Source organism: Artemia sp. Qi Xiang Cuo, chromosome 8 (genome assembly GCF_049724085.1).
Source record: "Artemia sp. Qi Xiang Cuo chromosome 8, ASM4972408v1, whole genome shotgun sequence".
NCBI classification, from domain to species: domain Eukaryota; kingdom Metazoa; phylum Arthropoda; class Branchiopoda; order Anostraca; family Artemiidae; genus Artemia; species Artemia sp. Qi Xiang Cuo.
The window spans coordinates 41,561,520-41,588,213 of NC_142801.1; the positions used below are offsets into that span (position 1 = coordinate 41,561,520).

Below are 26,694 nucleotides of genomic sequence, written 5' to 3' on the forward strand. Positions count from 1 at the left end.
GAATCTATGAGAGGGATAGTAAACCCACTACAGCGAAGGGAAGTACTAGAAGTGTTATTAAAAGAAAGAAATTTACATTTATCTACATTAAGAGCCTATGTCTGAAAAAGAAGTGGCAACACAAGAAACCATATTAGATAAACCAGTTTTAGTATGGCTTATAAGAAGCAGATCATCAGCGTAAGCCAGGTATGAAACATCAGAAAAACTAGAGAGATAGGTAGCCAATATCTTTGCCAGAACTCCTGACACATAAATTAAAAAGGGTCGGAGATAAAACTCCACCTTGCCTTAAACCTCTTTTCAATTTAATAATAGATGCTGGCACAGATTTCAGCCAAAGAAAAGAATTAGAGTACCAGTACCGAAGAAGCAAAATAACCGATAGATTGACACCTCAACCACAAAGAGCAGAAAAAAGCTGACTATGACATACACTATCAAAAGCTTTTGATAGATCTACTGTACAAAGATATATACTCCTTCCCTTAGAAGAATTTTCAAGGAGCAAAGAAGATAATACACGATGTGCGTGTTGACAACCTAATCCGGGCGTAAATCCAAACTGGTTATCTCTCTCAAGCATATTATTAGTCACAAAAGGTAGTAATACACGCTCAAGAACTTTATTAAAAGTGCAAGAGACAGCAATAGGTCGGTAAGAAGAGCAAATAAAAGGAGAATTTCCCTTCTTTAAAATTGAAGAAACAGTACCGCACAAAAAACTCTCCTATGTGTATGAAGGTGAAAATTTGAGAGAATATTGAGGGGAATTTGAACTAAATGAAAACATGCTATGTGCATGCACTGATGTGACTACTGTGATTACTATTACAACAACCTGCCATGTGTATGAAGGTGAAATTTTTAGGGAATATTGAGGGGGGAAGGTGAACTGAATCGCAACACGCCATCTGTATGCAGGTTGTCAAAAGGTTGTATCAACAATATCTTAGGAACTGTTTGGTGTGTGCAGTTGAAACATACAGGGCTTGTCATGGGGCATGTTGCAGTTGAACTAATCAAACGACAATATTTGCATCCTATTGCTACTGCTTTTACTCATACTACTACTTCTGCTATTGCTACTACTGTTACTACTGCTGCTACTACTACTGCAACTCAAGTTAAGGCTACTATTATTAATTTTACTGTTACTACTAGTGCTGTTACTGCTACTACCTGTGAAAAATTATTTAGGCAAAAGATTTGGGGATTATTGAAACAGTTATATACTAAATTGAAAGTCACCATGTGCATGCAGGTTATCAAAAGAGTGTATCAACAATACTTCAGGAATGGTTTATGCTTTTAAATTGAAACTTTCAGTATCTGTTGAGGGTGATGCTGAAGAAAACCAAAGAAGTGATGTGCATGCTGCTGCTAATGCTACTACAACTATTGCTACTATGCAATCTAAGGGTATTAAGGTGGAGCTTTCAAGGAATATTTAGGCAGATGTTGAACTAAACCAAACAAACTATGAGCATGTAGATTGCCAAAAGGGTGACACAGCAATATCTCAAGAATGGCTTACATTATTAAACTGGGCCTTTAGGGTAAGTTGTGGCGGATTTTGAACTAGCCAGAACGTACTATGTGCATACTATTAATACTACTACTATGGTTGCTGTAACTAATGACGCTAAGGGTATTAAAGTGAAACTTTTTGGGAATGTTTAGGGGGAGTTCAATTAAACGAAAAAAAAAACTATTTGCATGCACGTTTTTAAAACGGCAAATAAGCAATATCATAGGCAGTGCAGCACTGTCATAGATAGCAATAACATAGAAACTTTTGAAGGAGCTAATCCAATTGGAAATTAAAAGTTCTTGTGTCTTTTTAAGAGCCAAAAGTGATTAGGGGGCAAGCAACCTTCTTGCCAAGCCCAATAATTTTCCAAATACATCCAATCAAAATTTTTAGCTAGCCATTTTGTTCAGCATAGTTGAATTGTTGAATAACTATGTCTCTAGGGATATTGGGACCCCCTACAGTTATGCAATTTGCCCATTATACTTAAAAAAAAAAATTTGCTTTAAAATGAACCAAAGGCACTGTGTGTATGCTGGTTGGCAATAAGACATCTCAGCAATATCACAAGAACGACTAAGGGTATTAAGTTGAGACTGTCAGGGCTATTACTATTACTGCTTCTGCATTTACAATTTAACTAAATAAAATGAGTGTAAGTGTATCCAGGTTGTCAAAGTGCAAAGATACAATTTTTGGCAATGGTATTAAGTTTTTATTTTTCAGGTTAACTTTAGAAGGTATGAAACTATATTAAACAATACTATTTGTATAGTGATTTTCAAAAGGGTGTATGCTTTTAAAATTTTTGAAAAATTTTGTTACAACATACAAATAGCAAGCCAATCTTTGGATTCTTATAGAAAAAAAGACTAAAAAGATTTTAAATATTATTTTCTTTTTCCGTGAAAGAACTTTTTCAACAAAAAACAAGCAGAAACTTAATTTAATTAACTTTTTCCTCAAAATAAGTTTTTCAAAGAAAAGTAAAGACCTCCATTATACCAAAAATGAGCAGAAATAAAGTTAAATAATCTTCCAAGCATAAAACTATCACAAATCATCATTGATAAATAAATGAAACCCAAAAGGAACAGAATTACAATAAATAACCAAGCCAAACTCAAAACAAGCAGAAATTAACATGTGTAGGCTGACACCCCCCCCCCACCATGCCTTCTGAAGACCATAACATAATTTGAATTTTACAGAAACAAAAAACAAATGAGTGTGGATTTACAGTTTGTTATATATATACTGATATTTATTCCTTTAAAGTCTTAACAATTTTTGATTTATTTAATTTAAAAAATTGAAAACACTTAATATGTATTTTTTTCTCAGTAAATTGAAAACTATGTTCTGGTCTTCAGAAGGCATGGGGGGGGGGTGTCATCCCAACTCATGTTAATTTCTATTTTATTTGTTGTTTCTATTTCATTCTTTATTTTGAGTTTGAATTTATGTTATCAAAAATCTGGACACTATTTCATTTATCAAGTACTATCTACTAATACACTTTCGATTTACATTTTGATTTATCAGAGTTATACCATTCATCTTTGCCATTGCTTCTTCTTCTCTTTCTTTAGTCCAAATTAAGGTCAGAGTGTATAAAAAAGGGTGGAGTGAGGACGTCAAGCTTCAGAGTACTAAAAATCAACATAAGTTCTGGTTTTTGATTAGGGTTGGTTGTGGCTATCCACATTCAAGTATTTTATTTCAGATGGTTAAATCTATGAACATCTGCACAGAAAAACCTCTCGGCAGCGGAAACAGCGTCACATTTCAAACCACAACCCACACATATTATAGCAATAAGTGTCCAAACTGACCACATTCTCTTCAAGAGAGGGAATTCCAATCAGTATTACCTCTTGGGAAAGTCATTTCTCCACCTTGATGAGCCATCTATCCCTGACACTGTTTTTCGGAATGTACTTCTGGATCATCTCGTGAAACTTGAACTTGCAAAAGCTTAGTTACTATCTCCCCAAAATCTATTCAGGTGCTGATTCGTTATATAAAACAAGATAAAGCACTGAGTTCGGATGGCCTGCAATGCAAACATCTGGTTTACAGGACACCTAAAGTGACAGGACATCTTATTATCTTATCCCAGGCCTGAATCTCCTATTAGTATGTACCTGATGTGCTTTATGAAGGTCTAGTAACATGTATTTAAGAAGAATAAAGAACCAAAATCTTGCAATTCATGCAGACTGATGACTTTGTGTTTGAATAAACTTCTCGAGAAGCTTAAGTATAATTAAATTAGCATGAAGTGTGACCACATCAATAACCGATTTGTTTTTGTGAAGGGTTTCGTATGCAAATTGTCCATGGGACTTTTCAAGCTGTCCTTGGAAGGTGCAAAAAGCCAAAAAGTAAACATTATCTTTTTGCCATTAATACTTCAAGGCTTTCGACTCCGTTCTTAACCCCCAGCCAATGCTTTTTCTTTTTAAAAATAGTGTTAATTCATTTGTGTATGAAAATCTTTAGAACTGGTATCAGAAGGCCTCACTCTAATGAGTTTGCAAGATATTGTTGGTCATCCCATTTATTTATGCCATGGTGCTAAGCAAGGTTCTGTCCAAGTCCAGCAATATTTAGTAATGCTATCAGTGTAGTTATTTGACAGATTCCACCTTACTAATTGAGGCATCATCAATACTAACTTTGAACTCATGTCATCCTGAGCCATATGTGGCGCATAGGGCATCGAACAAGCCCCGGTAAAGGTCACGTATTAATGCCGTGGCCAGTACATTCTTCCACTGGGGTTGTAGTGATATGTGACCACTGCAATAGATCACGATCGTACGTGCGTCTGGACGTGTTTCTCGGTATTCCCCTCTGTCGACGCCCACACGGCTGCCATTGTTGAACCTGGTACGGGATTCTGGAGTCCTCCATCCGAAGGACGTGGCCAAGATAGCTCCGTATCGTCTTCTTAATCACTTCAGTAATAAGCTGCTGTCCAGTTCTTCTGTGAACCTCGATGTTGCTGAATTTTTGACGCCAACCGATATTCAGCATACGTCTCAAGCACATTTTTTCGAAAGCTGTGAGTCTTTTCTTTGTCCTAACATTTAGTTTTCAGCACTCACTGGCATACAATAGCACGGACAAAACGTTGCTATTAAAAAGTTGCAGCTTTAGTGTAAGCGAGTACTTCTTTGATTTCTATACTGACTTAAGTTTATTGAAACCAGCGTTTGCCATGCCAATTCTTTCCTTGACCTCATTTTGCACCTCTGTTGTGTAATCGACCCACCTTCCGAGGTACTTAAATTCATGGACTTGTTCGACTCTGTGATTTTTGTACAGGAGCTCGACTGGCGGCCTGATATTGCCATTGATTTAGTCTTGTCTATGCTGATGTTTAGGCCGAATTTCTCCGCTTTAATGCTCACTTTGTAAAGGAGCTCCCGGAGTCGCTGCTTCCAGAAGTGCCATATCATCCGCAAAGTCGAGTTCTGAGAGGATTTTATTTTAGACTGTTACTCCAAAGCCAGTCGCTTCTTGCATTACATAGTCCATTAAAATGACAAATAAAAAAGGTGATAAAACGCATCCCTCTCGCACTCCGGACATAATTTTGAAGTATCTAGTTGTTCTGTTCTCTGTCTTTACGCAACATTCCGTATTTTTGTAAAAGCCCATGATCAAACTTGTTATTTTCTTGGGGACACCATAATACTGTAGAATTTCCCAGAGTGTGTCACGGTCCACAGAATCGAAGGCCTTTTCAAAATCAATGAAGAGTATGTATATCTTGTTGGATCACTCATTTGCTTCTTCTATCAGAGTCCTGAGCGTGAATATGAGGTCTGAACAAGATCTACCTGTACGAAAGCCGTTTTGCTCTTCTCTAAGAAAGGGTTCGAGTGCTTTTTTTCAGGCACTCGAGTAATACAAGCGCTATAACCTTGTTTGGTACTGATATTAGGTTTACACCTCGCCAGTTATCGCAGATAACTGCATTACCTCTCTTAAATATCTTAACAAATATACCTTTGGTCCAGTCGCCAGGGACCTTTCCGGACTACCAGACAGTTGCAATCAGTGTTATCCACACTGATGCCTTGATCATTTCCGAAGCTATGCAGTCTTCACCAGGTGATTTTCAATTCTTGAGTTTCTTCAATGCACTAAGTATATCCGCAGATGTGGGGGGATTTTTGTCAATTTTCAGGTTAAGAAATGGTGTAGGAGGGATGCTTTCTCGGTCTATTTAAAACCTTTTCGAAGTGGGATACCCACCTCTTGTCAATTTTCTTAGTTTTGGTGAGAGCAATCCCGTTCTCATCTTTAACTTGGCTGGATCTGCTGGGCAGCTTCATCAATAGAGAAGGCTTAATGGCTCATTAATAGAGAATAAATGTTCTTCTCTTAGCTGGTAATCTAGAACCACCACTCCAGAATGCCATTGAGATTATTTACTCTGGACCAAATGAAATTGGTCTTTCGGTTGCTTCTTCCAAAACCAAGTTTCTGGTTTTCAGACGGGTAGTCACCTCCATTGATGTAATTCAAGTTAGTGCAGCTACAATCTATCTTCCAGTTTACTTAGGCGTTTAGGACTTCTATATGGGATATTAGTTAAAGCCTTGAGACATCCTATAATTGATTCTTTGAATGAAAAACTAAGAAATGCTGTGGTATCTCGCCAGGTTAAAGAGTAAATTTGATAAAGGAATGCTTGATTGGTTATATAATAACGTGCTTCTGAACTGCGTGTGTTGTTTTGTTGAAAATTCTTCTCCACTTCTGGTAAAAAGTAAATCTTATCTTTACTCTTTAGGCTCTGAAAGTCTGTTGTCAACATTCTCGTTTGGGTTCGTAGTAGTTGGATTTCCTTACGGTATAGTGTTTTTGGGGTTTGTCAAAAACTAGATGATGTGTCTTCTAGTTTTGCTGACCACTGCAGTAAAATTGTCATTTACCTGTTGATTTGTTTTTAGTCAAGTGCCTAGTGTTATGTGGTGTAGTAGTGCCTAGTGTCAAGTAGTATGTTATTATATCTTATAGTACGGTACTTGAAACGTGATGAATGGGTTTTTTAAGTCTATAAAAACAAAATATGTAAAACAAATAGAAGACAGTGGTACAGTTGAAGTAAACATCTGATCTACATCTTGCCTCCAAACATATCTGATTGCGACAATGTATATACAAAAGGCTCAGTAGCAGCTTAAATAGTAAAATCAAGGAGCTTTAATGGCACAAAGAGTTTCAATATCAGCTCATCGTGACCATTATCAAATAAGTCTCCTATCAAATTCGCAAATTCATTTAACTTGAAACGAAAGTGCCTCAACCATTCCCCAAAAGTATTGCACAATGATCAAGCTTGCAATCTATCGGGAAATTTGAAATTAGTCAATTGTTTCTCAGTTCTAGAGAATGGGCATGCACCTAAATCCAAATTCTAGTAGATTTGACTGGTAGTTATGACTCAAATGCCAAAACTCTTTCACATTTCTATTGAAAAATAGGCGTGTCAATGCGCTATTGTTTTCACCCTAATATTGGATCTTTTGTTGTTGGAGCCTAGTTATCAAGTTGCTTACTCAAACTTTCTCGCATTCTTTGGGAACTTCTTTTTTATCATTCTAGATAGAATTAAAATACGTGCTCATTGAACGATTTTTTTTTTAACAAGATCTCTACAAGCCTCTAAACTTTTTTTTTCATAATATTGGCTCTTGTTTGGTAATATTTTGTTGTAGAAAAGCAAACAGAAATTCAGCTAAGGTAATGACAGTTTTAATTTATTCTTTCTTATCTAGATGAAGCGGAGGTAACTAATAATACACCATGGAGATTTCCCTTCAGTTCATTTCCTATAGAGGATTCAATTGGTGAAGCTAGAGGAAGAACTGATAATACTCTCACAACTGCAGCACTTTCAGAAAGGGATAGAGAGGGCAGCAGAGAAGCAAAATCTTTTTCTGAGGAAGAAAAAAAGAAAGCTGGATCAAAAAGGAAAAGAAAATCTGAGAAGTTGATGAGCATGGAAAGGAAGGAAATCAAGAAAACAAGGAGAAAAAAATATAAGAGGAAAAAGATTGACGATTCCAGAGAAGCCTGTGAAACATCTTCCCAGGGGTAGATTTAACTTTTATAATTATTTCTCTTAATCTTCAAAACTTGTGTGTAATAAAACCTTAAGTAAAGAAAATGCTTGAGGTTGTTGTTATGATCTTGTGAGATAGCGAAATTATTAATTCAAACTAACGAAACCCTTTAACCATTCGACCTATTTACAAGATTTCTAAGATTCCTTTTTAAAAGTATAGCTAGTTTATAGCTTGGCAAAGGGCAACAAACAAGGGAAGTGGTGCCAATCGAATCAAGGTACCTGGAAGGTGTGGGGTTGGAGAGGTAAATAAATTTAAATATTTGTGTTCTAAGGCTATAATTTCCTAGCAAATAAAATATCTAAATATATTTTGCACATGGTATATATCCTATGAAGATATTTTGGATTCATATTTCAACTAGGACCTAATGAATTGCTAACTTATATATTAATATATTAACAAGGGTCATGGTGACAATAGTATCCAAACTTCGACAGTGATTTTTATCTGGTACTTCTTACTCGCTATTGTTTTTGGTGCTGAAAATTTTTAATAACCAAACCTTTAAAAGAAAAGAAAAGGATGAAGGCACTTTTTATAGATAGTCTACCCTTGAATGTATGATTTTGGCATAATGTTTAAAACTATTCGTGTTTTTTTCTATTTTGTATGGACTAAAATAGACACACACAGCTTTGGGTTTTTGTCCCCTAAAGTCCTAAGATTTTTACTATTTTCCCGGAATTTTCTGTATTTTTCATGATTCTTTAGTTTTTTTTTATACCTCTCTGACCCCTCACTCAACCTCCATATTATTTTACTTTTTGAAAATTTTATGATTTTTTGAAAACTTGTGGATTAGTTTTGTGTATTTTAGTTTCAAGCTGTAAAATCTACTGTATCTTATCCTTATCGTCGGATTGGAAGCAACCGTTCCTTGGGTGTAAGAAGAAGAAGAAGGATAAAAAAAGAACAACTGTATTTAGCGTAAAATCCGAATGTACGTGTAACTAATTAAGATATAACAAGTGCTTCAACAGCTCAGTCATGATCATGTTGAGCTTAAAGACGGTTGAAGAGTCAGAACCAACCCGGAAGGGTAAACATCCACCGCTGAAGTGTTCCTAGGATTGAGTGGGGGGGGGGCTGAGCTCTTGTATAAAAAGTTTAAAAGGGGTCTGCGTAGCTACTCTTGGCATAACAATATACATCTATTTTCACTTTTCTTAATTGACCTTTAATATACAAATATACAAATTTTAGGGCTGTTTTGCAATTGATACAATTTTTATTGTGGCAAAGCTGAATAAGGAAAACAACAATAAATAAGAAACCACGCGAAGTACAGAAAGAGGTTCTGAAGTGCATATATGAGTGTTGGATCTTCCAAAAGCATTAGGTTTGGTTTGTCATAGCCAGTTTTGGTATTCTCTTACGTAGTTTGGAGTACATATGTTTGCAATATTTGTTCTTTGCTTTTGGTATGCAAATTCATTTTTTCAACTACAGTCAGGAGATGCCTTTTTGATAATATCCTAAATTGGTTGGTATGAGGGGGCAGGGGTTCTGTCTCACTATCTTCTGATTGTCTTTTTTGTTGCTGCCACATAGTATCCTATCTTTACTTGTTTTTTGTCTAACAAATTTGTTGTATATTAGACATGCCAAGGATTTACTATTGATTAGCTGCCCCAAATCTAGCCTAGTTAAATTGACTCAGCCAATTTCTAGTTTATTTGATGAAATCGGGTTTAATGTAACCAGTGAAGAGTGTGAATATCGATTGTTTAATGTGAAACACAATTTTATCTTTGTTAAGTTGGTTCCTGTACAGCGGTGGCTTGTTCGTTTATATCAGCTATTCATTCATCTACACTTGCTAATATTAAGAGTAAATATAGACTAAACAAATGTAAAATCAAAAGACACAAATCAACTTCGATTGTAAAATATGAATCGCAACAACCCAGACTGAAACGCAGGCTGGAGAAAAAGAAAATAAAACTTTAATATTTTTTTATTAGAGTGGAGTTACTATAGTTGGTTAATTAGATAGTCAAATCAACTAGAAATATGAATAATAAGCTGTGGAAATCGAGGCAGGCAATAAAAAGCTATTTACTCTTTTTTTTTATTTTGACTGGAGAGGAATGAGTGTCGTCTTCAGTGGATATCAGAAGAAATAAGGCTAGGATACGGGGTCTGAATCAGAGTAAGTACTAAATTGGAGCCTTGCAAGGAAAATTTAAAATTGTGTGTTCATTCATTCTGCTGAGTAATAAAACAAAATCTAGTCGAGCAAAAAAGAAAATGGGGGGGGGCAAAAGAATTATAATAAATAATTTGACCAAGTAAGGGGGGTCCTGAAAATCGTATCTAAAAAGTAGAAGTTGTTATGAACCATAAGTGGAAAGGGAGAGCTTGGTAGTGACTAGACTGGAGGTATCCTGAATTTCATTTAATGTAGACCAAAATAAGGAAAACCATAGGGAGGGGTCAGTCTGTTTTAGAGTAAGTAGGAGTTAAAGCTGAGAAGATTAAACAAGAAAAAATTATCATCCATATTTGCTTTTTAACTACGAGTGGGATCTCATATTCTTTTCTAAACAAAGGTCAAGGTGTTGTTAGTGACCTAACTGAAGGGTTCCTTGATATTCTTTAGTGGAGTTCAGAAGAAGTAAATTTAGAGCTAATAGGGATGTAAAACATTGGCGAGCAAAACACCGCAGCCCGCATTCACGTTTTTTCTGCAAGGGAAGGGGAAGATGCAAGTAATCAGACTGGAAGGGTACTAAATCTTGTAAATTGAGCGAAAATAAAGAAATGCAAAGTAAAAAGGGAGGGAGTCTGAACCGTAGTAGATATGAGGGCCAAAAAGTAGATATTCATATAGTTTCTTTTTGACTTCGCAAGCGGTCTTCAGAAATGCAACTTGGAGCAGAAGCGGTCGGACATAGCAAAAGATGGAGATAGGGGGAGGGGGTGGTGGTTGTGGCCAAACTGGAAGGGTTATAAACCTTACTCAGAGGATTTACAAAATTGAAATAAGGCTAGAGAGAAGGATCTGAATCAGGGGAAGTAGGAAAGTATAGTCGAGGAGAGCAAAAGTAAAAGCCTTGTTTGTTCTTTTACTAGGGGGAGGGGTTATTTTTATTTTTAGCGTATTTTTATGCAAAGTTTTTTTTTTTTTTATGTACAGCATTAAAACTCTCTATTTGATTTATTTATCATGTATAATTTCCGCAAAAGCTTGCATTATCAAAATCTTAATAGCTATTATGGTTACTGTTTTTGCAAGCCACTAATAATTTATTAGTGGATTGCCTGTCTGGCATGCGCGCTAGCGCATAAACACATATTATTTTTCAGAGATACTGCATCCCCGAGGTTTGTTGAACCTACAGTGTATGGTATTATTTAAGCGGCTAAACTTTGTGTAGTAGCAATGTTCTTCATTCTTTAAACCCTTTTGATTTTGGAAAAGCGAAGATCCACCCATGATTACAGACGGTTTATCTCCCTTAGTGTTTGATTGTTTCAACCTATCAGACATAATTTTGCTGGAAGTACCCAACCCACAAGAACTTAAAAAGGATTTAAAAGCCAGATTGCTCGCATGGCCAGTGTTCAACAAGACAAATTCTATCTGCTGCTACAGTACATTTCTTTATGCTTTTTTTTTTACTAAGACATTTCTTTATGAAATTTTTTACTAAGCAATTTTGTTAAAAGCATTTGTTTTATTTAATGATGCAAATTTTGCTATAAAATATTATTTAAAGTGTGGGTGACTTTAAGCAAAAATTAAATTTGTTTTTATGTCATTTGCTCGGTCAAAACTATTATTAGGCAAAGGAAAGTTATGATAGAACTGTCATGTTCTATGGTCATATAGCTCAGGATGACTGTTGATACCAGTTTAGTCTCAGATAAAAATCACAAGTAAACGTTTAATACAGGGGGAAAAAATCCAATGAAAATTTTAAAAGCTGGGTAGATACCATATCGTATTTTCATAGTTTATTGACTCTCGTAACGTATCGTCGAGGCATCTTTGTAATTGTGTCAATGTATGCAATAAGTGTGGATTTCTAGCGTTAAAGCTTTAGTTTGCCAATCTCGTGTTTCCTTATATTTTCTTTCTTTCTAGTGAGATTTTTGGGAAATATAATAAGAAGCTCGTATTCATTGATGGGACTGGATTATCCCCTGAAGAAGCTTTTAGATTGGATACCACACCAGAAAAAAATTTAACATTTGACAAGCCTCCTAAGAAAATAACTCCCAAGTAAGTTGATAAAGCCATAGAAACATATAGGTTACTTAAGCCCAGGTTTTACGAATCTATGAGAACACCTTTTGCCATATAACTGGAGTAAATACAGCGGTTTCTGAAAACGCGGAGAATTTAAGAAGGCATAAACACTATGATCTTAAAACCATCATCTTCATCATCATGAATTTAAGATCATCATGATATTAATTAACTTTCTCTGTTAGAATTGATTGTATTCCCGCATGAAAAAAAACTACATATTTAAGAAAAAGAGAGAGAAATAGAGATGGAAAACGGAGAGGGATTGAAAAAGTAAGAAGAAGATCAACATTAAAGAGAGGGAAAGATAAAAGGTAATTGAGAGAGATATCTAAGTCTGTGAGTTTTACTCGCTGAAAACTGCCTAGAGTGTGTTGTTGGCTGACGCTCTTGAGTGTCATAGAAGCCATGGCATATTCCCTGAAAGAAGTTGCGTGTACTAAAAGAATCTGATTATCCTTATAACGCAACCTCTGTCCTTTTTAAAGTGAATACTGCCTTCAAAAGGAAAAAAAAGCCTGTTCACGTGCCTGCTGAAACCTAGACAGGAAAGGAGAGTATAAGAATGCTGTCTGATAAAATTGCCACTTCTGTACCATATCTGAACTAAGGGGAAGAAGTAGTGGTCCTCTAATATTGTGCAGAAGAAGCACCTCTCCCTCACTTGAGAAGTAAAACAACTTCTGGGCAGTTTCAGACATTTTACTTCTTGGAAAGTCCTCTGATACGTCTTCTTTTATTTGGAATGTTATCAGGAAACTGGCCTAGGACTGTTCAAAAAGATTTTTTAACGAACTATTTTTTCTATTGCCTTTTTTAATCAAAAGAGCTCAAAAGTGCTTCGTATTGATGTTTTCCCTTTTATTAAAATTTATTTTAAAAAACGTGAAGTGAAACATTTCAGAGAAATGTAAAGGGCAATATTAAAACCTTAAGAAAACAGAAATTAAAATGAATGATCAAGTCAAACTTTAAACGAACAGAAGCAACTATGAGTACAGAATTAACTGTGAATGAATATATGATAACACGAACAGAAATTATAATAATGATCAAACTTTATTTCAATCCTCTTAACGAAAAAGGTTGCACTAATCGAGCGGTCCAAAGATAATCACCGAATTTGACGATTTAAACTGCACATTCAGTGGAAAAAAATGAACTGAGTTGAATCAATATATACATTAGAAAACAAACGGAAATTAATAAATAATATTTTCCAAGAAACAATTTGCCAAAGGGAAGTAAAGAGCGATATTGAAACCTAAGAGAAGCAGAAATAGTCATATAAAAAGTCAAAGCGGAAACAAACAGGAGTAATGTTAATAAGATGAATGAAACCTAAACTGGGCAAAAATTTAAATGAGTAATCAAGCCAAACTTAAAAATAACAGATTTTCCTATGAAGGAATAAATGAAGCTAAATAAAAATGAATAGTCAGGTTTAACTTAAAACCAACAGAATTAACTTCAAATGTTAGCGTGATTGCCACACTCTTAAACCCCTAAAGGCTAGAGTTTCCACTTTACTGAAAACAAAATATATTTTGAGCAGTTTTTGTTGTTTGTTTAGGACATCGAACAATTAAAAATTGCTCAAACTTTCAGGAGTATTTCGCTCTCTCTGTCTCCCTCTGCCCTCTCTCTCCTCTTCACTCTACCTCCTCCCCTATATCTCCCTCCTCACCTCCCCTCTCTGTCGCTCTCACTCTTTCTCCCTCTCTCTTTCTTTTCTCCCCTCTCTCTCTCCCTCTCTCTCTCTCTTCCTCCTTTCTCTCTTACTCCTTTCTCTCCTCCTTTCTCCCTCTATCTCTTTCTCTCATAGTCTTGTCGGTTTTTCCTAACAGATAGGAAAACTAATAGAAGCAAGGTTCTTGCTTGTTTTTGCTATTTATTCCATTGATCTATCCTAACATAATTTTCCTACCTAAAAGTTCAATTCCTCTAAAAGCATCTGTCAAGTTAGCTAATTAAGATGTTCGTGTCGCTGGACAGATCTATAAATATCATTAAGGATCCCAAATTCCCAGGAGGTTTTCAAGTCCCCTATTAAAAGTGGTACTCCCTATTCTGATGTTCAATATCTGCTACAACCGTGTTTTAGTAGGCGTGTCAAACTCAATCTTTGAATAGCCATTTTTTTTTTCACAAATGTATCTAAAACCAAGACGTAATTTGGCTTTAATTTTAAGTAAAAAAAGAAGAAGATTCGAATTCAAATCAGTAAATGCCTCACACATAGATATTATCTTGTATAAAAGCCTGTTCAATAATTCAAAGATCCAAGTCTGTGACATATTTTTAGATCTGGCATGTCATCAATGTCTGATTTTAAGTTAACTAATTTCAATCGATGAAAACAACGGTTATTGTGAATTTCCAAAAACATTCCAAATATGATGAAACTTTATGTCTATTGTGGGATGGTTATATTGACTATTAGTATGTTTAGTACGAAGATTAATATTTCAGGTAATGAATGGGACCAACTTTTTTAAGACGCTTTTGAGCTATGGGCCGTATTTTTTATAAGCTTCTTCGATAATTGTTTACTCTTTAATTTAAAAAAATCTATGAAAATGTATTTTTTTTCACTTGTTGATCTTACTTTTAAAAGGAACAAAAAAACAATTTTCTAATTTGCTGTTACTTTTTCCTTTTAAAAGCTTTTCGATAGGTCAACAATTTAAGCATGTAAATTTTCGAAAATAGTTATTCATTGATAGTCTACCGTACTTAGTGTAATAAAATATTCATTTGGAATTTGTCACTTTTAATTAAAATACAATGAGTTTTTGAATCACCAAAATTTTTACGTGACTCAATACAGTAGTATTTATAGATTCTTTTGCAGTAAATCTGAAACTGATTCACCTTAAGCCAGACTATCCCAGTTCTTCCGTATATCTCAAAACTTGAAACTTGAGGTGAATAATTCTGGTCTCAGTTGTGCTACACAGAACAAATTAAAAATAACTTTGCAAAAAAGAAGTTTTTCAAGGGAAAGTCAAGAGCCATATTAAAACACAAACTGACTGGAAATAAAATCATATAATACTTCAGATTTATATGCAAAAGCGTTTTGGTGGGTCGAAGAAGAAAAGTTTTTGGCCCTTTCCTATAGCTTCTCCCCCAAGTCATTGCCTAAGGTCCTCTTGGCCCCGTAACCATCTCTGAAAGTTCCAACGCGAAACTTTAAGTAATTTAAGTGTAGCCTTATCGTTGAAAAGCCTTTTAGTCGATCAGAGACAACGTTTTTAGCTGCCTCCACCGCCACAAAGTTTGAGGTCCCTCCTATTTTCTTCTCTTACACTACCTGAAAGTATCGGCTCCTGTCCTAAGTCGTTCCCGAAACATTATAGATATGGTATTTTGATAACCTGGCTATCCATAATGCCTTTTGATTAGTTTTGCCCTCTTCCCCAAGTCAAAATTTAGCATCCACTTACACCTTCCGATCTTACACCTTCTGATTTTACACGAGCCAAAAAAAAAAAAAACAAAAAAAAAAAAAAAAAAAAAAAACACAGAAATATGATCTTATAATTTAGCCGGGTTGTCTTTTATCTTTTAAACAAAATTTTTATTCTTTAATGAATCTTTACGCTTTCATTCAATGCTAGATCTAATGAGCTATATTCACTCTCTCTCTATCTCTCTCTCTCTCCACCTTTTCCTCCCATATCCCTCCACCCTGCCTCCTCATCTTTTCTACCTCCCTCCCTCCAGACCTCCCTCTTTCTGACTTTCTCTCTTCTCTACTATCTTTTTCTCTCTATTTTTTGTATGAAAGATTCTGCATTTTGATTTAGAACTACCTGTAAATGAGTTAGAATCTTTTTTTAAGCATAACTTTTTTTTATTTTTTAGGTTTAAGTTAGCTTCTTACAACGCACTTGGAGGTGACTCTAGCTGCTACAAAGCATCTCTCAAAGGTTCCTGTCGTTATTTCCAAATATCTGAGAAATCTGATATCAAAGGAAGGAAAACTGGCCCTAGTGATAAGTCACGTAACTCTATTGATAGTGTAATTAATAGAGACAACGTCCTTCGTATGTTAGATATATATGACCCTGCTACAGTTGCGTATGTTGAAGGTGCTGGATTTTCAGCTAAAGCCAGTGTAAGCCTCCCAAACGATGAAACTCAGACAAGGGAGCAAGTTCGAGAGTTTAATAAAAAATTGTCAAAAGACCCCAAGAATGTAGACCTGTGGCTGGCTTTTGTCGATTTGCAGGACCAAGCAGTGGTGTTCGAGACAAATTTAGGAAAAAAGAAAATAAACCCTGCTGTGCTTTGTGAGAAGAAGCTGTCCATTCTTGAAAGGGCCATTAAAGAACTTCCATTGAAAGTTGAATTGCAACTGAAAAGGCTTGAAGTTGGTGAAGTTCTATGGAGCCATGATGATTTAAGAAGGGAATGGCTCGAAGTATTAAAGCTTCACCCTTCCAATGTTGAGATTTGGAATGCTTACCTAAGCTTTATGGAGCATTTTGGTGATTTTAAAGTTGGTGATGTGCTTGGAGGATATCAGAGATGCATTCTAAAGCTAAAAAACTTGCAACAGACATTTCAAGGAAGGAAGAAGAGTATCGAAAATGACCTGAGAGGTTGGTTTCCATTAAATTCTGTATGTTACTAAGTAAAAAAAAAAAAAAATGGTAATCAAGTCCTGTTGATATGATCAGGCTATCCAAAGAAAAAACAACTAATTAATGCTTTATCGCATCTTCAAGACTATTACAAAAACAGATTGTTCACATTGTTCATAATCGGCGAGAGCTTTGCCTATAATTTGTGATGTCAATTCTTCTTGAGACAGTAAAATATTAGCTTCTTACTGCTGCATGTAATATAAAATCTTCAGGTATCTGATGGAACTGTGGGTATGAAACCTTGGTTATTCAAGCTAACCATAAGGAATGTTATTGATTAGCATTCCGTATTTTCTTTTGACAGACATCAGGAAAAAATGTATTTTGCTGGAATTGACTGAAACAGAAAACTGAATATAATGAACAAATATTCAGAAGGTGCATATATGGTAAACTGTCTTGTATATTGAGAAATTAGTTATAGCCTATGAAAAAAATCATTAAAAAGCTGTTCATTACCCCTAACTACGTAGGCAAGAATTGATTTGGAGAAGAGGTCCAAAAAAGGCGAATTATATGAAAAAGAGAATAATGGGAGAAATAATAAATATTTTGATATTTAGTCGGAAGTATGAGCCCAAAGCCTTCTCCCCTATGCACTGTTACTCTTGGTAAATTTTTGATATTGAATGGAAATTTAATTTATTTTTCAGTGTCATGATCAACTTTTCAGCGTTTTCTTGATTGGCGTTTTCTCGGAAACTTATGTCGGTTGGTCTTGACTGAATGTCTGTTTTGTTAGTTTAAAAGTTTTTTTTTCTCTGGGAAATTCAACAAGTCTTAATTATTTTAACTGTTTTTTTCTGCTATTTAGCCATTTGTCATTTAAAACTTATGTTTATATGTGGTAGCCTAGTCGATCAGTATTTTGCTTTTATGATTTTTATACTTTTTTGTTATATAGGTATATTCTTTCGTTTTTTTATGTTTCTTAAATCGACCGGTTACACTGAAAAAGCAGTTGCCCTCTATCAAATACAACTTGAATTGGCAATTCGTACACTAGATGAATTGAAAAAGAATCGTTTTGATGTTCTTCTCCAAATGGCTGATAGATTCTGGGATAGCCATGCGCCAAGACTCGGCGAAGAAGGTTCTACATCCTGGTGCTCTATAGATAGAGACAACAGCATGACTAGGAGATTCTCGCAAGGTGAGACATGTTGATTTATAATTAATTGTGCTCTAATATCAATCATATGGAACCTAGGTTAAAAATTATGATTTGTAGGATCTTACTGTTTGAGTTGGCTTCAGTTAGCTAAATTGGATTTGCTAGCTTTACCTAAAATCTCGAGTTTAATATGTGATGTAATATAATGGCCCCATGCCCTTAAAGCATTATCAAACCCTATGCAGAGGTTCAGTACGGGATAATTGATCGTTTCTCATCCTATGGACAGATCCTCTTTCGAGAAAACCCTAGGCTAGCCACCCATTTTGCTCGCAGATATTTATTTATGGATGTTTGCTTCGTCTCAATTTTGTTTGCGATTTGTCAGATACTTCTTAAGGAAGTGCAATCCTCCCACTCTCTTTGTTTCTTGGAAACATAAAAAGAACCAGTGTTAAGTAGTTCTCAGAGTCTCTTTATGCAGTCCATTTAACATTGAGAGATATGATAATCTGTCATTGAAAGGAAAACTGGCCCAATAATTCATGTATCTTTTCTGTGAAACAAAGTATATTACTCCTAGTACTTATGTCCACATGCTAAATGTACTATTTCTGTGATTTTGTCTTCATATGTACGTCATACTTAAGGAAAACAAAAGTTATTCAAATAAAATACCCTAATACTCTTAAAACGATACTATTTTGTTTCAATATCTTTAGGCTCATCTCAACCGTAACTAACCTAACATCAGCAATTGATAAAGAGAGTTGTTACCTTCAGTAGGATCCTACTATATCCCTCAGTATACTACTACTACTACTAACAACTCACCGCAGTACCCAGCCGACTGAGACCAACACAGCTACGTACGCTCCTTCTCCATCGTAATCTATTCAAAGCATCCCTCTTTAAACCCTCTCAGGAAGTTCTCGTTTTCCTTAAATCTTTCCTTGCGACATCCTCCTACCCCAACCAAGGACAACCTGCCTTCCGTTTAGCCCTAGACGGTTGGGTGAAAAGGACAATCTTTGGGAATCTGTCATCCCTCAACCGCAGAACGTGTCCTAGCCATCTCCACCTTTCTCACTATAATCCTAAAAAGCAGAATTGAATCATACTTTTTGTACAGCCTACTGTTTGAAATACGGTCAGGCAGTCGGGTATCTGAGACAATCTGTAGGCAATTTGTTTGGAAAACATCTAACACATCTCCCTCTGTTTTTCTTAGCCCCCGTGCTTCATAACCATACTTGACCACTGTCATCACTGTGGCTTCCAATATTCTAAACTTGGTCTGCAGACTTATCTTCCTTTTCTTCCAAACTTTTTACAACTTTGAAAAACATCCTAGGCCTAGGCTATTCTACTTATAAAATCTTCACTGTACCCACCGTCTGTACTAATAATGCTACTTAGGTAAGTGAAACTGTCCACTTGATCAATCTTTTCGTCACCAAGCGTCACCTTTTCATCTTGACTTATTCCTAGCCTTAGCGGCTTTTTTTTTTTTTTTTTTTTTTTATTAATCTTAAAGCGTATTCCAGCACCCTGAACCTGCGAAACCTCTTAAAAGGTAATTGGTTTCGCTCACACTTTGCTTAAATCATCAGAATAATCCAAGTACAGGAAAGTTTTACTTCCTCTTAAATCCGTCTTCTCCCATTGCCTTTGCTGTGCTCCTTAATACAAAGTTCATCAAAATACCCTGCTTAACTTCTGGTTTAATACGAAACCAACTACTAACCTCATTTCCTACCTTAACTGCAACTGTGTTATTCTCGTACATAGTACTAATCACTCTAGTGTATTTTTCTGGTATACCACACAAGGATAAGGCCTTCGCTAAAGCTCTTCTATCAGCTGTTTCAAGCACTTGTTCATAATCTATAAAACTGAGGACTAAAGGTGTTTGATGACTCAGGCACTCTTCAATTATTAATCTAAAAGTGAACATTTGGTCAAAACATTCTCTTCCCTTCATAAAGTCGCACTGTTCTTCTTTTAAAACGTCGTCTACAGCACCTCCAAGTCTAAAAAATATGTCTCTATAATTACCACACTCACTCTTATCACCTTTCTTATACATGAATCTAAGTAGGGTTTTCCTAAAATCGCTATGTACTTCCCCTTTTTCAAAAATCATATTCATAATCTTCAGTAACTTATTTCTAACCTCACAACCACTATATTTAAGAAACGCATTTACCACACTATCAGCACTTGGGGCCTTATTATTTTTTAATCCTTTTAGTACTGTCACTAATTTATCCTCAAAAAATGAATCTCCCTTCACATCCAAGATATCACATACATTTTCATTCCCTTCTATATCTTTTCCTGTAACTCTATCACGGTTTAGCACATTCACAAAATGTTCTGCCCTTCTCTCTTCAACGTTTTCCTGATCACTAACTGTGGCCCCGTTCCTATCTTTAACTGGGACCAAGTCCAGGTGACTACTCTCTTTCAATTTATTAACATGCTTCTACAATATTTATTATTATGCCGTCAAGCTGTATCTTCCAGACCTTCGGCAATTTTATCCATTGCCTCCACTTCACACCTCCTTAGTTCTTATTTTAATGCTTTCTCCACTTTCTTTACATGCCTCTTATTTTCGTATGACCTATCACTCATATAGTTCTTGTACAACCCCTCCTCCTCTCTATTAAAATAAAGCATTTTCATTAATATTGCTTGCTGCGTTCCTAAATTTCTTCTCTAAGACACCATCAGCGACTTGCACAAATATTTTCCTAAAATTATTCCATCTATCTTCTGTAGTATCAAATTTTAAACTCTCCAGGTTAGTAATCAAATGTTTCTGGAAAGTTTCTCTCAAATTATCATCCTGGAGTCTACCAACGTCATAGTTTCTCGGAAAGCAGTCACCCTTCTTAAATTTTAGCTTTATATTAACCCTAGACACTACAAGATGGTGATCTTTACTTTGAACATCAATGACAGCAATTACTGATTTCTTTTGCTACACCAAATTTACCTAGGCTACGATACCATCTACCCCTATTTCTGCCGGCGAGGGTGTCAACATCCTCTTATAAGACTACCATATTTCTACCTGGGACCCTGTCTGTTTGCTCCTGTAACTGTAAGTAAAATTCGTCTGAGTTACTAGTATCTCCTTCAGTCGGTTCTACATGAGCCCTTCTCCCTGTCTGTGTATCCCACCCTTGAGTTGGTAAGTTACCTTTACCGCATAATTTTCTGTTTTTTACTGGCTGTTATTGTCCTCGGTTCGTTTCTCTCTTTTTTGTGATTTTTTGTTTTGTCATGATTAGCCAGTGTGGTCTCAGAAATTATTTACCTAATAGGTCCAGTTCGAAGCGCCTGAATTCTTCAGTCAAAATGTCGATACGATTGTGATTTTTTAACGTTGTAATATTCCGAGTTGGAATTTTCATATTCTTTTAATCGTTGAAATTATTGCGGCCTCAGGAAAAGCATTGATCCCAGAACCAGTGCAGGACGGGGACTAATACATCTTCTCAAGTCTACACAGAAGCGCTTAAGCCGGCTTAGACCCGAACACGAAGAAGTTCCTGGGATCTTCAGTTGAATGGAGGTTTTACGCAATCCTGGGCCCGTGTTGGTCACAACATGGTTTTCAGCACTTGTTGATGCTCTTACATCAACAAGAGTAGAAATTATGCACAGACAATCTCAAGCCTATTGCCTCCGACTCATTATATATTCATGCCTACAAATATTATACTACTATGGGGATGTGACCCATAGCAGGTAAATTAACTAGGAAGAGATTTTTCAGCCAGAAAACACCCACCAAAACAGACCAAACTCAGAAGAATTATCCATTAGTCAGAACCCAGTGCAAATGCTGAGTCGTTTACTAGGCTATACTTTCCTCGAGGAATGGCACTCAAGGTCACCCTGCAGCGCGTTAGCCATCATCTTGCTCAACGGGAAGCATAGCGAGGTTTACTCTCCTCCACCCCGTTGAGGTTCTCTCACGGATATCCTATGCTACCTAGGGACGGAGGGTCAAGCTTCGCTTCCTAGAACTCCACCGCTGCCTCAGAAATTTCCAGACTTATCTTGCCCCTTGCTCCTACCTAAAGTCAGCCCAAGAACACCCACCAAAACAGACCAAACTCAGAAGAATTATCCATTAGTCAGAACCCAGTGCAAATGGTGAGTCGTTTACTAGGCTATACTTTCCTCGAGGAATGGCACTCAAGGTCACCCTGCAGCGCGTTAGCCATCATCTTGCTTAACGGGAAGCATAGCGATGTTTACTCTCCTTCACCACGTTGAGGTGCTGTCACGGATTTCCTATGCTACCTAGGGACGGAGGGTCAAGCTTCGCTTCCTATAACTCCACCGCTGCCTCGGAAATTTCCAGACTTATCTTGCCCCTTGCTCCTACCTAAAGTCAGCAATAGGCTTCAAGAAGGGACTCGTCAATGATGCCTATTCCTGTGGTGATTTTTCTCAGTCTGTGCATAAAGATATTTTTGGTTTCAGATGAAAAAACAAATTTGTGTTTCAAGAGTAAAAATTAAGTTAAGTTTGAAACAATTTCGTAAGATTGAATGAAAAAAGTGTTTTTCTCCATCAAGATAATGAATTTGAATCTAAAAATAAGTTTAAAACTGCTTTCTTAAACTATAAAAGAGCTAATAGTAATTACTATTAATGAAGAAATGAAACCTAAAACTAACAGAAATTACAATGAACAATGACGTCAACTGAAAGCAAAAAAAGGTGGCTTAGTACCCCTCAAAGGGCCTGTGCCAGGCACTTAACAAGCTAAGTATCTGGACCTAACAACATAGCAGTGCTTGTTAAAAAAAAATAAGTATGAATGAAGCGATTGATGTTTGGTTTTTGCTTTCACTAAATAGAAAAAATTATGTACAGGTTGAAATGATGTTTTATTTAGCCCATCGATTTTCTGTATATTTGAATCGAATATGTTAAAAGAAAGAAAACATTGATGCCTCTAATTGCATATAAATTGTATCCCGAAATTTCTTGGGAGTTTGAATTCTGTTTGCCTTTTTTAAATTTATAGGCAATTCTAAATTGGTATTGAAATTGAGAGATTGCTCCAGATTAAAAAAAAAAAAAAATTGCATCTTCTTCCCGTTTGTTGTGCCAGTTTATTTATTACTTTAACTGTTGGCATGACTATTACGTAGTCGTACTTTGAGTTAATTACATTTTCTTTGTGAACTCAGCTCAACTCTGTCTAAATTATCGTAATGTCAAGTATTCACTTTTGGATTTCGGTAATAATTGTTGTTTCAAGCCAATATATATATATGTATATATATATATATATATATGTATATATATATATATATATATATATATATATATATATATATATATATATATATATATATATATATATATATATATTTGTAATCTCTGTAAAGATTTTAGTCTAATTTGATATTTAGCCTTGTATTTTCTATTTTTTTTTTTTTTGTAAGGTAACATTTATTACCTAGTTCAAACCTTTGGAAATTCTGAACTATTAAAGAAAGTAGAATAATACTTAACTTTAAACTTACTTTAATCTTGTTTTCCTAATTCTTTTAAAGTTGACGTTGAAATTCTTTCTTTTGGAAATGTGAATATAACGTGATTCTCATATGCATAAATAAATTCGGGGGGGGGGGAAGTGAGTTCGTCAACTCCCCCAGAAAAAGAGTTAAATAACCGGAGTATATGGAAAAAATCGGAAGAATTTTGATGTGATGCAAGAACACAACCTCGAAATAGTCAAACATAACTGTATTATGTTCTCACTTACATTAATATTTTTAGTCACTCTAAGGTCAATCTCAGCAGCTTTAGGTTATGTCACTCTGCGTTCCGTCGTAGTATCAGTATTGACACTGGTTCTCCCAACCTCCCAACTACATATAAACTCCTTTTTAAATTACCAGTAGATAAAATTTTCACAGAACATAAGCTGATTTGCACGTAAGTTGATAATTGGGAAGGCGGAGTGGCAACAGTCCTTGAATAGGATTGTTGGAGCTTCATTCTTCCTTCATGTTTTTCTTTTTTGCCTATAGTATCGAATTTTCAATAATCAGTGACCTGTGATGTAATAAAAGTCAAACTAACCCTTACTTTAATTGGAAGACTGGAAGGGTTAAAAAATTAATAATAACCTATAATAATAAGTTAGATTGCCGCCCAAGATTGGTAAAATATTCTAGAAGTTTCTTTTCTTTTTATTTAGAATTAGAAATGGAGTCGTTTTTTCTGAAATCTAACGACAGAAAAGAAAAGAAATGGCCAAAACTTGAAACTTATCGCGAGGAAAAACAATGGATACCTTGGACGCCTACGGAGGAAGAAGATGAAGCTGATGATAAAGACCGATACGTCACATTAGATGAACTAAAACCTTTTTTATTTCCAGTAAGTAATTACTTTTCATGTAAAGCTTGTAAGAGGTTTCTAGTTTATGTTCCCAATTGGAAAACCAATTGACTTGAGCTCGAATCTCGCGAGGTATTTTTTGTTAACTGGCTTTGATTTGAACAGAAGAGGAGAAAAATTAGACATGCTAGGGTTTTTGATAAAATGGTAACTTTTAGTTTCATTGGCTTTTGAAATGGCTTGTGAAAATTTGTTTATTCCAAGATTATACACCTGTCATTACGTTTATTTGGGGTTTAGTGATATCCGACTCATAATTTTTTAATTAATTTTTTTCGACGATATTTGTGATGTGAGTTTGACACTGAAGACTTTTAAATTGAGAATATTACTCTTCTCAGAAACTTTTCATTTGTCTCTCATTTCGGGAATCAGTAGTTATGCTACACTGTAGGGGATGCTTAAAAGGGAATAAAATCGAGGATGAATTCACTGTTTAATAACCTATTTAAAGCTTATTCCTTTCTTAGTTTTAATGATACTACCTTGGTTGACTCTGAATGAACCTGCACACCTTTGTTTTGAAAGTGCTGCAGGTTATAAGAGCTACCACCACCTTTGCTATTGGTAGTTAGTTATAAGGCATTTAATTGCTCCTTATCTTATGAGAAAATAACGTTAATGGAGGATTAATGGATTAATGAGGACAGTGTCACTACCCGTACCAGTGTTATTTATCTAATTTTTATGACTAGCTGCATTTCATTGCATTTCAAGTAGTTGGGGCCACAGCCAAAAATTATGTTAAAAAGTAAGTCTTTTTATTATGAACTGTTCTTTAACAATGCCCATATAATACTCTGTGTATGTCTATTTATGTATTCTCAAACATTATTTTTCAGGATACCGGTGTTGATTTATTTTTAGTGATACAAAAATTATAATAGCGTTATTTTTTTATTAAACAGTCAATTGAGGGTTCAGCATTATAAACCTGAATAAAAGTTTGGATCAAGTGTTGCACCATCCTCCTGTTACTGTCTAATAGAAACAGTATTTTTATTTCGTGTTTTAATACTGCATTTAACGGCTTTTCAAAAATTGGTTGTGTGGTATATTCGCAGTATAATTCTAGAGATGTAGGTTCTTTCTTAAAATCATGGTTTTGTGTAATGGCATAATTCCTGGACGTTATACCTGTCACTGGCCTGAAAAATACAAAAGATATTTGAATTTGGTATCAAATGGGAGCATGTTTTTTTTTCTTCAAATTTCACTAAGCAAAAAATATGAACTTCTTACTTGGATCAAAAATAATAATAAAATTTTGCTTTAATAAGGCTTTTTTTACTGGTTTCAAAAGTACATAGTTTTTTTGAAAAAACTGTTAGACTTTTCAAAAATATCATACTAACCAATTACCATTATTTTAAGCGATACCAATGTACCCAATCATATACACTCTGCCAATTGAAAAAAAAAAACCTGTCCAGTTTTTCCGTGTAATTTGTAGTTTTATTTTCACTGAGAATCTTGTAATACTTGGATTTTGGACTCCTCGCTTTTGCTTGATTTTGGGGGTGGTGGGGGAGGGGATAGAGATGAGGTCACTTTTATAGTAGCTTAAATTGTTTGATTTGTATTATAATTCTATATAACTTCTTTCGCTAATTTCAAGTATTCGTTAGTATTTGTAAAATACGAATGGTCATTTTTAACAATAGTTTTCGTATACTTTTTTCCAAAAATATTTGATGAATTTTTAAATCTGTTTTTTACAATAAACAGAGTGTTCCATCTATTAGAAGTTGTTATTCTTTTCTTGGTGTAACTTAATGTTCTGAACTAAAAATGATATCAAATTTTTTTTCCGCTACTAGTAGTGGCCTCGTCATGTAGGTTTCAATAATTACCGACCTGAGATTACAAGTTAATTCAACTGCAATGGCATGCACATGCCTTACTACAGAACTAGATTGACTTAGTCGGGAATTAATATCTTTTCAAACACATATGTTGTGTATTCTATTCAAACCAAGAGTTTGGCGTAGGCAAATATTCGGTTGTTTCCATATAGTCTACCATGAAGCAAGTAAACGCAAAAACAAGAAAAAAAGAAACCCACACACATAGAACTTCCATGGTATAGCATTTTTGTGAAAAATTTCATCGGACAATGTTCATTTATGTGTCAATACTTCATATCCTACCATTCATGAGGTTGTAGCCATTTATATATTTTTTGACGTTCAACTTCAGAGGCTGTCAAACTGACTTTTCTTTTAGGTGTCTGATCAAGAGACGGCTACATCATTAGTTATTGATTATCTACGGCTTCTTGGTTGTTTCGACACCCAAAATGACATTCTTAATATTTGTTCTTCTGATCTATTAGAGATAATATTCCATACACAAATCCCAAAGACTTTTGAGATACAGTCTTCATACTCTAAACTGTTACTTTCTAGTTCGGATTCTGAATTACTTCGATTTATTCACAATATTGTTACGCAGTGTTTGCCTTATTTAGGTACTTCTAGTCAAGTTCAGATCCTGAATTTTTGGATGGATTTTGAGGCTGTGAAACTAAAATATATGAA

General features: G+C 35.2%; 1 protein-coding gene across 1 annotated transcript in view; it reads left to right on the forward strand.

The window, feature by feature from the left end:
- The window catches only part of LOC148949418 (nuclear exosome regulator NRDE2), a 48,108-nt gene that overhangs the window by 7,679 nt on the left and 13,735 nt on the right, over positions 1–26,694 (forward strand). Inside the window, exons 2-7 of the mRNA XM_089092967.1 lie at positions 7,333–7,651; positions 11,777–11,914; positions 15,812–16,551; positions 17,501–17,749; positions 23,952–24,133; positions 26,381–26,694. The exon at positions 26,381–26,694 is cut by the window's right edge and continues 552 nt beyond it. Of these exons, the coding sequence (XP_088949093.1) occupies positions 7,333–7,651; positions 11,777–11,914; positions 15,812–16,551; positions 17,501–17,749; positions 23,952–24,133; positions 26,381–26,694 (1,942 nt within the window). The remainder of the gene's footprint in view (positions 1–7,332; positions 7,652–11,776; positions 11,915–15,811; positions 16,552–17,500; positions 17,750–23,951; positions 24,134–26,380) is intronic.